General features: G+C 46.9%; 1 protein-coding gene across 5 annotated transcripts in view; it reads left to right on the forward strand.

Moving 5' to 3' along the window:
- Positions 1–13077, forward strand: part of ZNF827 (zinc finger protein 827) — a 169197-nt gene that overhangs the window by 144482 nt on the left and 11638 nt on the right. For all 5 annotated transcript variants that reach the window (XM_041738082.1, XM_041738083.1, XM_041738085.1 and 2 more), the window contains exons 9-11: positions 4993–5130; positions 6547–6718; positions 7773–7939. In XM_041738082.1, the coding sequence (XP_041594016.1) occupies positions 4993–5130; positions 6547–6718; positions 7773–7939 (477 nt within the window). The remainder of the gene's footprint in view (positions 1–4992; positions 5131–6546; positions 6719–7772; positions 7940–13077) is intronic.

Genomic DNA, 13077 nt, shown 5'->3' on the forward strand with positions numbered 1-13077 from the left:
TGCTTCTCCCTCTGCCTGTGTCTCTGCCTCTCTGTGTGTGTGTGTGTGTGTGTGTGTGTGTGTGTGACTATCATAAATAAATTTAAAAAAAAATTTTTTTTTTAAAAAGCAGTTCCTGTTAAGTGGAATTTTCTGTTAAATGTTACACTGCCTAAAAAGTTTTATAAAGCAAACTCCTTATTAATCTAAAAGAAACTAGGTTTTGTTTTTAGCAGAATAGGAGATAATTGAGGTGGAAATGTGCTCAGGTGACAAGTGACTGCACGCTGTTGCTACTGACAATAAATGTGAAGAGTTCTTCATAGGGTGCTGGAGCTTTGTGGTTAACTGATAAACAATATCTGCCAGAGAGTTTGTCTTGAAAAGAATAATCTGGGATCCCTGGGTGGCGCAGTGGTTTAGCGCCTGCCTTTGGCCCAGGGCGCGATCCTGGAGACCCAGGATCGAATCCCACGTCGGGCTCCCGGTGCATGGAGCCTGCTTCTCCCTCTGCCTGTGTCTCTGCCTCTCTCTCTCTCTCTCTCTCTCTCTCTCTCTCTCTCACTGTGTGCCTATCATAAATAAAAAAGAAAGAAAGAAAGAAAGAAAGAAAGAAAGAAAGAAAGAAAGAAAGAAAAGAATAATCTTCTGGCTTGTTGTTATTGGGAGGAAGAAAGGATAAAGAACCTTTGGAGTATGGCTCAGACCTGCAGATATTTTCACTAATAAAATCTTTAAATCACAGTTCTTGGGTTGAGTTAAAACACCTATTCAGAAGGCAAGTAGCCTTGTTTTCACCCTGAATTGGCCATAAACCTTAACATATGCTGTCTCCAGGCCTCAGTCTATCCCACTATAAAATAAGAATAGTGTTTATTCCCTGCCTTACTTAGATTTTCATTCAGTCATTCACGTATGCAACACATAGATACTACATCCTTATTATGTATCAGGCACTGTGCTGAGGATACAGAAGTAAATCATGTAGAACCCCTTCTGCTCAATGACTCACATTCTAATAGGAAAGAGAGGCCAGAGAATGCATTTATCGAGCACTACTGCATACTGGACTCACTGGCTGCTTTATGTGAAAAAGATATATGTAATAGAGAAGGTGTGTAAACAAATAATATAATAGGTAAAGAGGTGCAATGAAAGTATTCGTAAAAGTGCTTTGGGACAGAGAAGGGGAAATGACTAACTCTCCCTGGAGAATTGGGAAGGCTTTACCAAGGAGATGAAACCTGGACAGGGCTTGAACATGAGCAGGACTTTGCCATGCAAAAGAAATGCTGGGATGGGGAGTGGTTTCTAGTGCAGGTACAATTGATTCAAAAGTACTGCTGGCTTAGAAGGGACTGGTCTGTTTTCCAGAAGGGCAAGTAGCCCACTCTGCTGAGTATCTGGCTGGTTGGGGGTGAAGTGGGGAGCTGAAGGTGGGAGGTGGGTGGAGGAGGATTGTCAAGGATTTTGACACTCTTCAGAAGGCACGTGAAGGAAGGAGCTTGGCCTGGAGGGGCCATTGGGATACTGGACAAGACACGTCAGATTTGTGCCTTCAAAAGACCATTCTGAAACCAGTGATGGGAGCTATTGGAATGGGGAGGAGCTGTGCCAGAGGCTTTATTAGCAATCCTGGTGAAAGAAGAGGACTCCATTCAGGCAGTGCAGTCAGGTCAGTCACAGAAAGATCTTTCAGATTCGTTTGTTCATTTCCAAAGATTTTAAAGAATCAAATAAGAGAAAAACTTTACTTAAAAATATGTCAATCTTCACTCCACAGTGTTGTCTACATACACACATTGGAACCTGAAATCTCTTTGTTAAACCTGTAGCCTATGACCACAAGTGATAGCCAGGCCAACTCATTCAAGGCCCAGGACAGCGATGGGGCTGGGCATCTGCATCTACGACTTGGGATACTTGCTGCTGTCCCACCAGTGGTCTCCCTAATGTAGGGTTCCAGTCACTATTGCTAATTCATAGAGACTAGTATAGGCAGGCCTACGTATCAGTTTTTATAAATGTTTCCGTATCACTAAGTTCACAATTTAAGTAATATTAAATATTAAAGTATTATTAAAGTTTTTGTGGGGGTGGGGGACATCTGAGTGGCCCACTGGTTGAGCGTCTGCCTTTGGCTCAGGGCATGATCCTGGGGTCCTGGGATCGAGTCCCACATCCGGCTCCCCGCAGGGACCCTGCTTCTCCCTCAGCCTGTGTCTCTGCCTCTCTCTCTGTGTCTCTCATGATAAAATAAAATCTTTTATAATTCATCTGAGAGCGAACAGGCGAGAACAGGGGAAGGGGCAGAGGCGGATGGAGAAGCAGGCCCCCCGCTGAGCAGGGAGCCCGATGGGAGACTCCATCCTGGGACCCCGGGATCAGACCTGAGCCGAAGGCAGGCGCCCCGGCGTCATAAAGGACTTGTGAGCCCGGGAGGTCACCCAGAAGGAGAGGCGGCAGGTGCCGCTGGGTGCTGGCGGCCCCTCGGGAGCCTGCGGCGCGGTGGGTGGCTCTCGGGGGAAACTGGGCCTATGCGGCTGCAGAAAGGCGCGCGGACGCCTGGGCGCCTGCCCTGCTGGGTACCAACCTCTGGAGCCACACGGACAGCTTCCGGCGACTGGCTCGCTGCGCCAGAGCAGCCGAGGGGGACTCCAAGCGGACTCTGCGCTTTCTCGCGGCGCCCCGCGCCCCCTCGGAGCCCCGTGGGCTCCCTCGCCTGCGCCCCGAAGGCAGCTGCTAGTGCCCGCAGCTGCCCAGCCGCTTCCAGAGGCCCCGGGCTCTTCTCCCTGCTGGGCTGCAGCACGTACTTGTAGTTCTAGGAGTTTCCTAAGGCCCATGAAGGGAATTGGACTTCTGATGATGCTTCAACTTCTCAAGTGTGTGGCTAATGCTTGAAAGAATTATTAGGAGACTTCTTTATTTCTAATTGCATCTACTTGTTCGGTATGTGACCCAATTAATTCATTCTTGTTGTGAATGTTATTGGAAGACCCTGTACCCTCTAGACCTCTCCTTATAATTATGACCGGGGTCCTCCTTTGAAGCACCATCTGGATTACACGCTTAACAGGAACTAAAATGCCCTCTCACCGCTGCTTGGGCCTAAGGACAGTCATCCAACAGTGGTTCTTGTGTTCTCAACCACCCAGTAGCCAGTACCTCCCTTTTGGTCTCCGTGCCCCCCTCCCCAACCCCACCCCATGCCCGACAAGGTTTTAGCTGCATGGTCCTACTTTAATAAAACTGGCTGTTCTCCCCGAGGCCCAAAGAGCTGTGTTTTAACAAACACAGATAAATCAATAAATGTGCCTTATCAGTGTTGGGATTGCTGGCAGGTGCCTCAGAGCAAACAGGACCGCGATGCCATCATCCTCCTGGTCCCCTCCCCCACCCCCCAAACATACTTGGATTTGTTTCTGCTTGTCTGTAGATCACACTATCTGGCACATCTGCATTCAAACAAAAACTGATCCCGCCCGCTCACCCCAATGCAGGTGGAAGCCCGTATCTGGGAAGCAGTGTTAACCCAATTGTGAGAAATAAAGTTCTTTCTTGTGATGTCTCTGTCCAGTGGTCTCAGCATTTTCATCTGCATGGATCCTTAGAAAAAGTTGTACCATTTAATTCTCACCACTTGGCATGTTCTATAAAGCAACATCTAATGCACTTTAAGAAGTTTCACAATAATTTCCTAAAGTAAAGGACAAGCTGTCAATTCAGTAAACTGTTTTATTCTTCAGAGTGAGGCCTAAAGGCCTCTTAGTGGCCCAGACAAGTGTCCTCATTAATGTGTCCCCATCACTCTTTTTTGGGGATTCTGTCACCCATCTCCCTATATTACTGTAGAAGTTATGTTTGTGCAGCCCATTACAGTTCAGTGAGAGGAAATACAGATGAGAAAATCAGAGGTAATTCTATGGACGATGATGAGAAGTTAAAAACTTTTTAAGATGACAAGAAGGTGTATTAATGTCCACACACCTCAGTCATGGCTGTGAATTATGTACAGATAACTGGCAATACTCATCACTTTCCCCAATAGGATGAGACTTTTGGGGAAATTCTAGTTGTGGAGTAGTGTCTGAGCCCATTCAGGCTGCCACAACAAAATCCCACAGACAGGCTAGCTTATAATAACAATAGAAGTCTATTGTTCACAGTTCCAGAGCCCCAAAGTCTGAAATCAGGGTGCCAGCATGGTGAAGTAAGGGTTTTGTTCCAGCTCTCTATTGCTCACTTTGTCTTCACAGGGCAAGAGGGGCAAGAGAGTTCTCTGGGATCTCCTTTATAAGAGCACTAATCCCATTCATGAGGCCCCGCCCTCACCACCTCGTCACCTCCCAGGGGTATGACCTCCTAATACCATCACTGTGGGCAGTAGGGTCTCAATACATGGATTTGGGGGAGACACAAGCATTCAGACTACAGCAAGAAGGATGCAGTTGGCATCTCCGTGTCCGTGTAACACATTAAGTTCCTCATTAAGGATTTTGCCCCACCCCGGACATAGAGCAAAACGTTTCTTCATAAAGGGCAGTGAAAGTGTATTTCCTTTAAGGGATCGAACCATTTGTTTTCCCATCAGAGTCCGAGATCCAGCCCTCTTTACTGTCTTGTGGCAAGAATGTGCATGTCTGGAGTTCTGACATGCGACTCAACCAACCATTTGCTCACTTACATATGTTGAGTACCAACTGTATACTGGGCACAGCGCTAAACCCTGCTATCAACCTACTGGAAGGTTTGGTTGGCTGACCTTTAGTGACAGAGAAAACACGGGATTCTTGACTAGAATTGGAATCCATTTGCCACCACAACTTTCAAGAATAGCCTTCTTTGAAACAGGAAATGAACATGAAGCCTGGAGTTTCCTGGGACTTACTGGCAGTGCCCAGCCACAGTCTTCAGAAGGAAGCCTCTGCTAAAGTCCTGATGAATTTTGACTAAAATGAAATTTGTTCATGATGCCTTGTTTACCCCTCATGATGCTTTGCTCTTTTGGCCCAGAAACAGAAAAGATAGTACTAGAGGCAGGAAACGGATTGCCATCTTGGAAATTCAATGACCAGCTTTTCCCCTGTGATGTGTGTGGGAAAGTGTTTGGCCGCCAGCAGACATTGTCCCGACATCTCTCGCTGCACACAGGTGAGTCAGGGCCTCACTCCTGTTTTCTGCACTCTGGATCACCCAGCTTTTCTCTTCTCAACAAGTTGAGTTTCTCTAGAGGATTCTAACAGAAAATGGTGGAAATGTTTCTGTCCTGGCACTTTCGAACTAAGGCCCTGGAAAAGGTTTTTATTTATATTGAAAGTAGGATGGATGAGAAAAGATACATGTGGGCTCGTGCAGGTAAAGTTCTCGAACTCTAAGTAATGTACTGCTGTCATCTTGAGGGTGCAGGGGATGGGGACACACCCCATCTTACTGGTTTCATCCTAGAGTGGTAAATGGGAGCAGCAGAGGGACAGAGCAGCTGGTGGAGAAACTGTTGCTATCTTTACCTTCATGTAATAGTAGAGAAATGTGGCTGATTCTCCGTGTTGTGAAAGGGAAGGCAACCAAATTAAGACAGGATAAAGGAGGAATAAATAGTAACTTAATTAATGCAACAAAAATAAGTTCCTCCTCCCCCAGAAGAAAGGACTGTATTTTATCTTCACTGTGGGGGTCCTCCCCTGCCCTGCCAAGCCCCAGGCCACCAGCACTTAACATGTGGGACACCCCCCATAGTGATAATGATGAGAAAAACTTTTTTCCTCATTCTTTGCTGTGAGGTGAGTAACACGGGCATTTTGTAAAGGCAAGCCCAGAAATACAAAGTAAGAATCCAGGAGAGAAAATGAAGTTGCTCCTTGCTTTTTCTGCTACCGCCTGCTACCTTTATCTGCACAATGAAAGCAAAGCCTGCTCCTTTTACTATAATTTGCTTGATTAATCGAATGAATTCAGAATGCCACTCTGGAAAGAGCCCTGAAACGTTGTCAGTTTTACGAAAGGTTTTTCATTAAGAAATTAATTGAAATTTTTAATTTTATTTACGTAAAATGAAAATTTCCCATTAAATTATTTCACACGAGTCATTTTCCCCCCTTTAATTTCATTAGTTTTTGATTTCTTGGCTGACCTAGGCCTGGAGCTTAGGGAAAATGATGAGGTTCTCTTACACCAGTACCAGGAAGGCTGTGTTCCATTCTCCTTTCCACAGCTAAGCGCCCACCCTCGGCAGACACGTGGGGAGCATGTGCACACACACAGTCACACATACACAATATTCTTTTACTCCTAGGGGGCTCCCCTTATCAAGAAGAGGGACCTATGGGTGTCTAGGAAAAAAGGAGATGGTCCAGTTGCCCTGGGACTTTATCTTTGAAAGTACTAATCCAGCAGTGAGCTGCTGCATAATGACTTTTAGAGACTACAGTTCCAAGGTGTTCCCTCTGTGGCCGTCTGCAAAGAGATGTGAACTCTCCCGTGCTTGACAGCATTAAGTAGTCTCTTGCAAGGTGTTGGGTTTTCATTTTTGAGAGCGGTTTGGGTTTTCTCCTCTTCCTTCTCCCCCAGAGGAAAGAAAATACAAATGCCACTTGTGCCCCTATGCTGCTAAGTGCCGTGCGAACCTTAACCAGCACCTGACCGTCCACTCGGTGAAGCTGGTGAGTACGGACACTGAGGACATTGTCAGCGCCGTCACCTCTGAAGGCAGTGATGGGAAGAAGCACCCTTATTATTACAGGTGAGTGGAACCTTCCCCGACTTTCCTGCACACTCCCTGCCTGTGTGCTAGGGCACAGGTGATGAGATGCTGCTTCTCCGTCACCGTGCCAACCTTCGCTTTAATAGTTGCTCTGCTGAGGCTGAACCGGGAAGCGGCGCTGACTCCTCTCTGGCTTGGGTGGCCCCAGGAGGATTAATTGAAAGGGACATGGTCTTGGAGGTGGCTTTCTGGGGTGGAACTCCGGAGAGTGACAGGGCTCTGGGAATTATTAGCTTTTAGGTTTGTACAGCTGGGAAGTTTCTACCTTTGTAACAGAACACCTTGCTGCTTCCTGAGAATTGTCCTAAGGAGGAAAAGAGTAGGGAAAATAAATCTGAAACTCTGAGGAAATCGCCCTGAAAGCATTGGCCTGTTTTCCCCAGTCGTATTGTCTTCAGCACCTGAAATGTTGTATTTCCCTTCCACATTCGACCACGAATCCATATTTGGTTTGGTTGCTGTATGATCCCAGGGTTCAGCATCTTGCCCAAGACGTAGGCCATACAGACTGATGGAAACTTGCTTTTTCATGAAATGTCCCCGTGGATGGGTGGCTTCTATCAGGAATTGTCAGACAGGAGTTGCTCCTGCTTGCAGAGCCATCCGAGGACTTGCATGTGCCTTCGGTCCTACACGGAAGGTTTCCGGGGCCAGAGAGAGGCTCACAGGGTATGCGGGGTGCTCGGAATTTATCAGTGTATCACCGCTGCTAACATCTTGGCAAGGCTGCGCCGCATCCCCTTGCCCAAAGGAATCAGTAAGGTGATGTGCAGCATCTGGAATCTCTGATTTTTAATTATCTTTATGATTATTTAGCATCGTTATAGCATGCATGGGATTGTTACATTGTGCTGGCGCTTGGTCCACTTGGCACGGTGATCACTTCAGAGCCGTCCCGGAAAGCGGGAGAATTTTCTAAAGCAAAAACCTTTTGGCGGGAGGAGAAACGTGTGCAAAGTCCAGTTTTCTGAGTGTACCACGAAGCCTCACTCCTCTCACTCTTCGTTTTTTTTTTTTTCATCCCGTCATTTAGCTGTCACGTGTGTGGATTTGAGACTGAGCTCAACGTCCAGTTCGTCAGCCACATGTCACTCCACGTGGACAAGGAGCAGTGGATGTTTTCCATCTGCTGCACCGCCTGCGACTTCGTCACCATGGAGGAAGCAGAGATAAAGGCTCACATTGGCTCCAAGCACACAGGTGACCGTCACTGTCCGCCCTCCTCGCCTGCACGCCCGCCCGGGCGGAAGCATCCCTATCACCACGCGACCCGGGCCGTTTCTCCCCCACAGGGAAGGCCCCGGGTGGCAGAGCCCCGCTGCTCTGCGGCCGCAGGGCCATCGCCTCCGGACGCCCCCGGCTCCCGTGTCGCTGGGCCGTGCTGAGCCGGCGGCGTGGCCCTCCCCGGGTCCTCGTCGTAGGCGACGCCCCCAGCCTCGAGCCTCCCGCGGGGCACCCGGCTCCCCGCTCCCGCACTCCGCGGAGGCGGCTTTCCAGAAGGGAGGCGCTCTGCCCGGTCGGCAGCGCGGACGCGACCCTCCGCACCGCGGCTGCTGTGACAGGCGCGGCCCCGGGTGCCCCCTGGGCCTGGCCCCGCACGCCACCCTGCGGCTCCCCGAGGCCGCCTGTCGGCGCTGCTCGGGGCCCAGAGCGCCGCATTCCCGCGACGAGCCGGCGGGGGCCAAGGCGCGGGCAGGGGCCGCCTTCGCGTAGGGCTCCCGCCCCTCGGGTTAACCTCGGTCCCGCGAAGGCCCCGCTGTGACGTCACCGCGCAGGTCTCGCGAGGGAGGGGCCTCTCGCGAGGAGTTTCTCCGCACGTGCTCGCGCGCCCCGCCCTCCGCGCCGCTCGCAGCCCTGAGGTCGTCGCTGGGCTTCAACGGCTGCTCTGGTTCCGTGGTGCCGCAGCAGTGAAAGCTTCTGCCCCGCGTCGAGCGGCTGTGACCGGAGGTCTGCGGAGGCGCCGCTTCCCAGTCGGGGATCGGCTCGAGCCACCGCCGCGCCGGGCGGCAGGCGGGCGGGAAACCCGCGTCGAAGACCGACGGAAGCCAGCATCTCGGGAGCGGCTAACGGAGGCAGAGGCCGACCCTCTTCCACTTCTGCCGGCTTTTCAGATATTCTCTCCCCCCTTCCCGTGACTCTCCCATTCTTCCAGCCCTTCCCACACCCCAGGTTTGCCTGAGGCCGCTCAGGAACCTTCCTCCTCCCCCACCAGGCTCCAGCTCCTCTGCCACCACCCGCCTCAAGGAAACCATAGAAACCATAATGGCTGCAAAGCAGTTGGATTTAGAATCACTTGATTGTCACGGATGAAAACCTCACATTCACAAGTAACCAATGCAAACACGCTCATTGCCACAAGAAACAGAGACATCTTGTTCCCTCCGAGGTGGTAGGGCTCCTTGTCTACCTGGGAAGAATATCCCCGTTTGTTAGCAGAGACCAGAGTGAAATGCACTAAAGAAGTTGCTTTTTTAATACAGTAGAAGCCTTGAACAGTGCTGCTATTAGGGAATAAGGTTATAACCCTTTTATAGGTTTTTTTAGCCAGGGAAACTCAGAATTGCGTTTTGTTTTGTTTTTTTCTTTTTTCTTTTTTTTTTTTTTTAAGGGCCAGATAGTGAACATTTTAGGCTTTCAGGCCATACAGTTTCTGTCACTACATTCATTGGAATGAATTGGAATTTGAAAGTAGTGTAGACAATACACAAAAAGGCAAGCCTGGCACTGTTCCAATAAAACTTTATTTACAGAAACAGGAGGCTAGATTTGGCCAAATCTAGGGCTATAATTTGCTGACCGCTTTTATAAGCTAATGGTCTTCAACAGTGAGAGTTTCTTGCATTTATTTAGTTGCTGTTGAAGTGTTTGAGTTTGACCCAAGATATGTCGATCTTCATCGGTTCATTAATAAGCTGTATAATTACAAAGTTCTGATATAAGGCAGTATATATGCTATGTGATACATATTATACTACATATTCCTGAGAATAGGAAGCGTATCTAAGTTGCTGCTGTCTCTCAGGCACCTGGACCAGTGCCTGCACTGTGTAAGTGGGAACAAACGTTCATTCAGTGGATGAATATGTGTGTGCAAGCACATTTACACATGCTTGTGTGTGCTAAGCAAGAAAATTATTCTGATGAGGCCCTTATCAAACCCTGAGAGACTTATGCGTTATAATCTATGTGGAAGAAGTTCCTTGGAATGGAGGAAAACATGCTTTGAATTCTAGATCCTAGTTCTAGACCCCATGGTAGCATAAATAGCGCTGCACTTCCAGAAATTCATTTTAACTTCTCTGGGCCTCCATCCATTCCTTGACTTTTTGAATGTGCAAGGGATGCCCAACAGGCATATGATTCTATAGTTCTATGGACCTTGTCATCCAACTTGATTTCCCTGTCCTAGGAATGGGCACCTATTATTTCAGTGAAATAGTCAAGAAATCTGTGGTGCTTTCTTGTTACAGACGTGAAGCTGTGATCTACAGGATGAGCTTTGTCTCCCACAGAATCCATGTGCTTTCTTTACTTCCTACCTGGCTACTCTCACCCAGGGCACATTTGTGAACAGGGTGCTGCTGAGTGGGCACCTGAGGAACTGCCCTCTGTTTAGGTAGTTTCTTCTCAGTGACCCCTCCTTACCCTCTTGCTCCCACTCCCTGGCTCCTTGTGTCTGCAGAGAACATCAAGGGGAAAATATTCCCTCTGGTTTTCCTGATTTCCTCAACGCAGATTTTGCTGCAATTTTTCAATGTTGCAATAACAGCATTGAGGAATCTGAATAGCTATTTGGAAAATACAACCATCAATACCTTCACTTCACACCAACACCAAAATAAGTATCCGACGACTTACACAATCCCCATTAACAAATCAGCCCTAGAAACGCTTGAAGCAAATTAAATGTTTATCAAACTTCCAGAGTGAGAAGGATTTGTGAAAGCTTAAGTGAATCAAGAAATGGGAAAAGAAAAGAATCAAGAGATTTGATGCATAAAAATATCGTCTTCTATTTGCAAAAGAAAAGGAAAAGAGAAGGAAAACAAAACCAAGAAAAACCAGTCTGAAAAATGTGTTTGTAAAAATGACAAAGGCTGATATATTTGCTACATAGAAATGTCATATAAACTGGTAGGAAACACTTTAGGTCTCTAAGTGAAGAATTTACAAAAGGATAAAAACCGTCAATACACACAAAAAAAGAAAAGCTAACCACTCAACATAAGGAAAAATATTCAACCTCACTAGCCCTCAAATTAAAACTCAAGAGTGGTTTATGTTTCACCGATTGCACTAGGAGTGTGTTACAGTGTCACCCATGGTCACTGGATGCTGCTGATACTTTTATGGCCATGACCCTACAGAGTGGGAGAACATTTGAAAACTCATTAGGTGGTATAGACCAAGTGACTTGAAAATGCCTGTAACTCTGTAGTCCTTCTGGGAGTCTGTCTATAGGGGGAAAAAAACAACCAATGGAATATTAGTTTTTTTCTCTCTTTTTTAAGGAGTTACATGTGATTTGTAACTTTTTTTAATGACATTTATTTATTTTAGAAAGCATGCATGAACAAGCAGGGGGAGGGGCAGAGGGAGAGAGAATCTCAAGAAGACTCCTTGCTGAGTGCAGAGCCTGATTTGGGCCAGCTCGATCCCAGCACCCTGAGATCATGACCTGAGCTGAGATCAGGAGTTGGCCACTCAACCAAGGGAGCCACCCAGGCACCCCTGAAATACTAATAATATTCACTTAAAATTCACTTTTAGGGCACCTGGGTGGCTCAGTGCTTAAGCGTCTGCCTTTGACTCAGGTCATGATCCCACGGTCCTGGGATCAAGTCCTGCATCAGGCTCCCTTAGCCTGCTTCTCCCTCTGCCTTTGACTCAGGTCATGATCCCACGGTCCTGGGATCAAGTCCTGCATCAGGCTCCCTTAGCCTGCTTCTCCCTCTGCCTGTGTCTCCACCTCTCTCTCTCTCTGTGTCTCTCATGAATAAATAAAATCTTTTAAAAAATAAATAATAAAATTCTATTTTAAGGCAATATTTTCAGTAGTGTAGGATAAGTCTACCCCATGGATATGATACTATCATTTATTTTTTACAAAGATATATTTAGGGACACCTGGGTGGTTCAGCAGTTGAGCCCCTGCCTTCAGCTCAGGACATGATCCTGGGGTCCCAGGATCAGGTCCCACATTGGGTTCCTGCATGGAGCCTGCTTCTCCCTCTGCCTGTGTCTCTGCCTCTCTGTATCTCTCATGAATAGATAAATAAAATATTTTAAAAATAAAAATTTTTTTTAAAAGATGTATTTATTTATTTGAGAGAAAGAGCATGAGCATGTGAGCAAAGAGGGATAGAGAGGGAGAGAAGTGGATCCCCACCGAGCATGAAGCCTGACCTGGCACTTGATCTCATGATCCTGAGATCATGACCTGAGCCAAAACCAAAAGTTGGATGTTTAAATGACTGAGCCACCCAGGCGCTCCAATACTACCTTTTGAAACCATTAATTTATGATTATTTTCTTTTTTTTTAAGATTTATTTATTCATGATAGACAGAGAGAGAGAGAGAGAGAGAGAGAGAGAGGCAGAGACACAGGCAGAGGGAGAAGCAGGCTCCATGCAGGGAGCCTGACATGGGACTCGATCCCGGGACTCCAGGATCACACCCTGGACCAAAGGCAGGGGCCAAACCACTGGACCACCCAGGGATCCCCTTTATTATTACTTTCATAAATTTTTTGAGAGCCAACTATGTGCCGGGTATATAAAACTGCATGGGAAAACACGAAGTGTTCATTATTGTTATCATTACTTATATTTTATAAATAATAATGCATTCTATAATGTTTGCAATGAGCTAGGCATTGTTCTTGGTGCTCTATGTATAAAAACCCATTTAACCCTTACAACAAACATATGAAGCTGCTGATATTATCCCCATTTTTAAGATGAGATCGTTGAGGCACTAAATTAAATCCCTTGTCTTAAGTCGTTCAGCCATTAAGTGGTACGGGCAGCATTCAGGTATTCTGGATCTGAAGTCCTTATTCTTAACTACTATGCAATTAATGGCAACAATTTTAAAACAGATATGCTTACTTCTAAAAAATATAAAAAGTATATCAAAAATATGACATTTATATTGAGGCAGCAAGACAATGGGTAATTTTTATAGTCTCAATTTATCATTTGGTGTCATTTTAGATTATGAAATATTTAGTTTTAAGTTCTCTTTAGCTGGCTGTCCTGAAGTATGAGGTTGCATTACCTGTGCACAGACGTCCTTCACCAAGAATCTGTGTGCTGCTGAAAGTGAATGACCCCTG

Source organism: Vulpes lagopus, chromosome 23, assembly GCF_018345385.1.
Source record: "Vulpes lagopus strain Blue_001 chromosome 23, ASM1834538v1, whole genome shotgun sequence".
Classification (NCBI taxonomy): Eukaryota; Metazoa; Chordata; class Mammalia; order Carnivora; family Canidae; genus Vulpes; species Vulpes lagopus.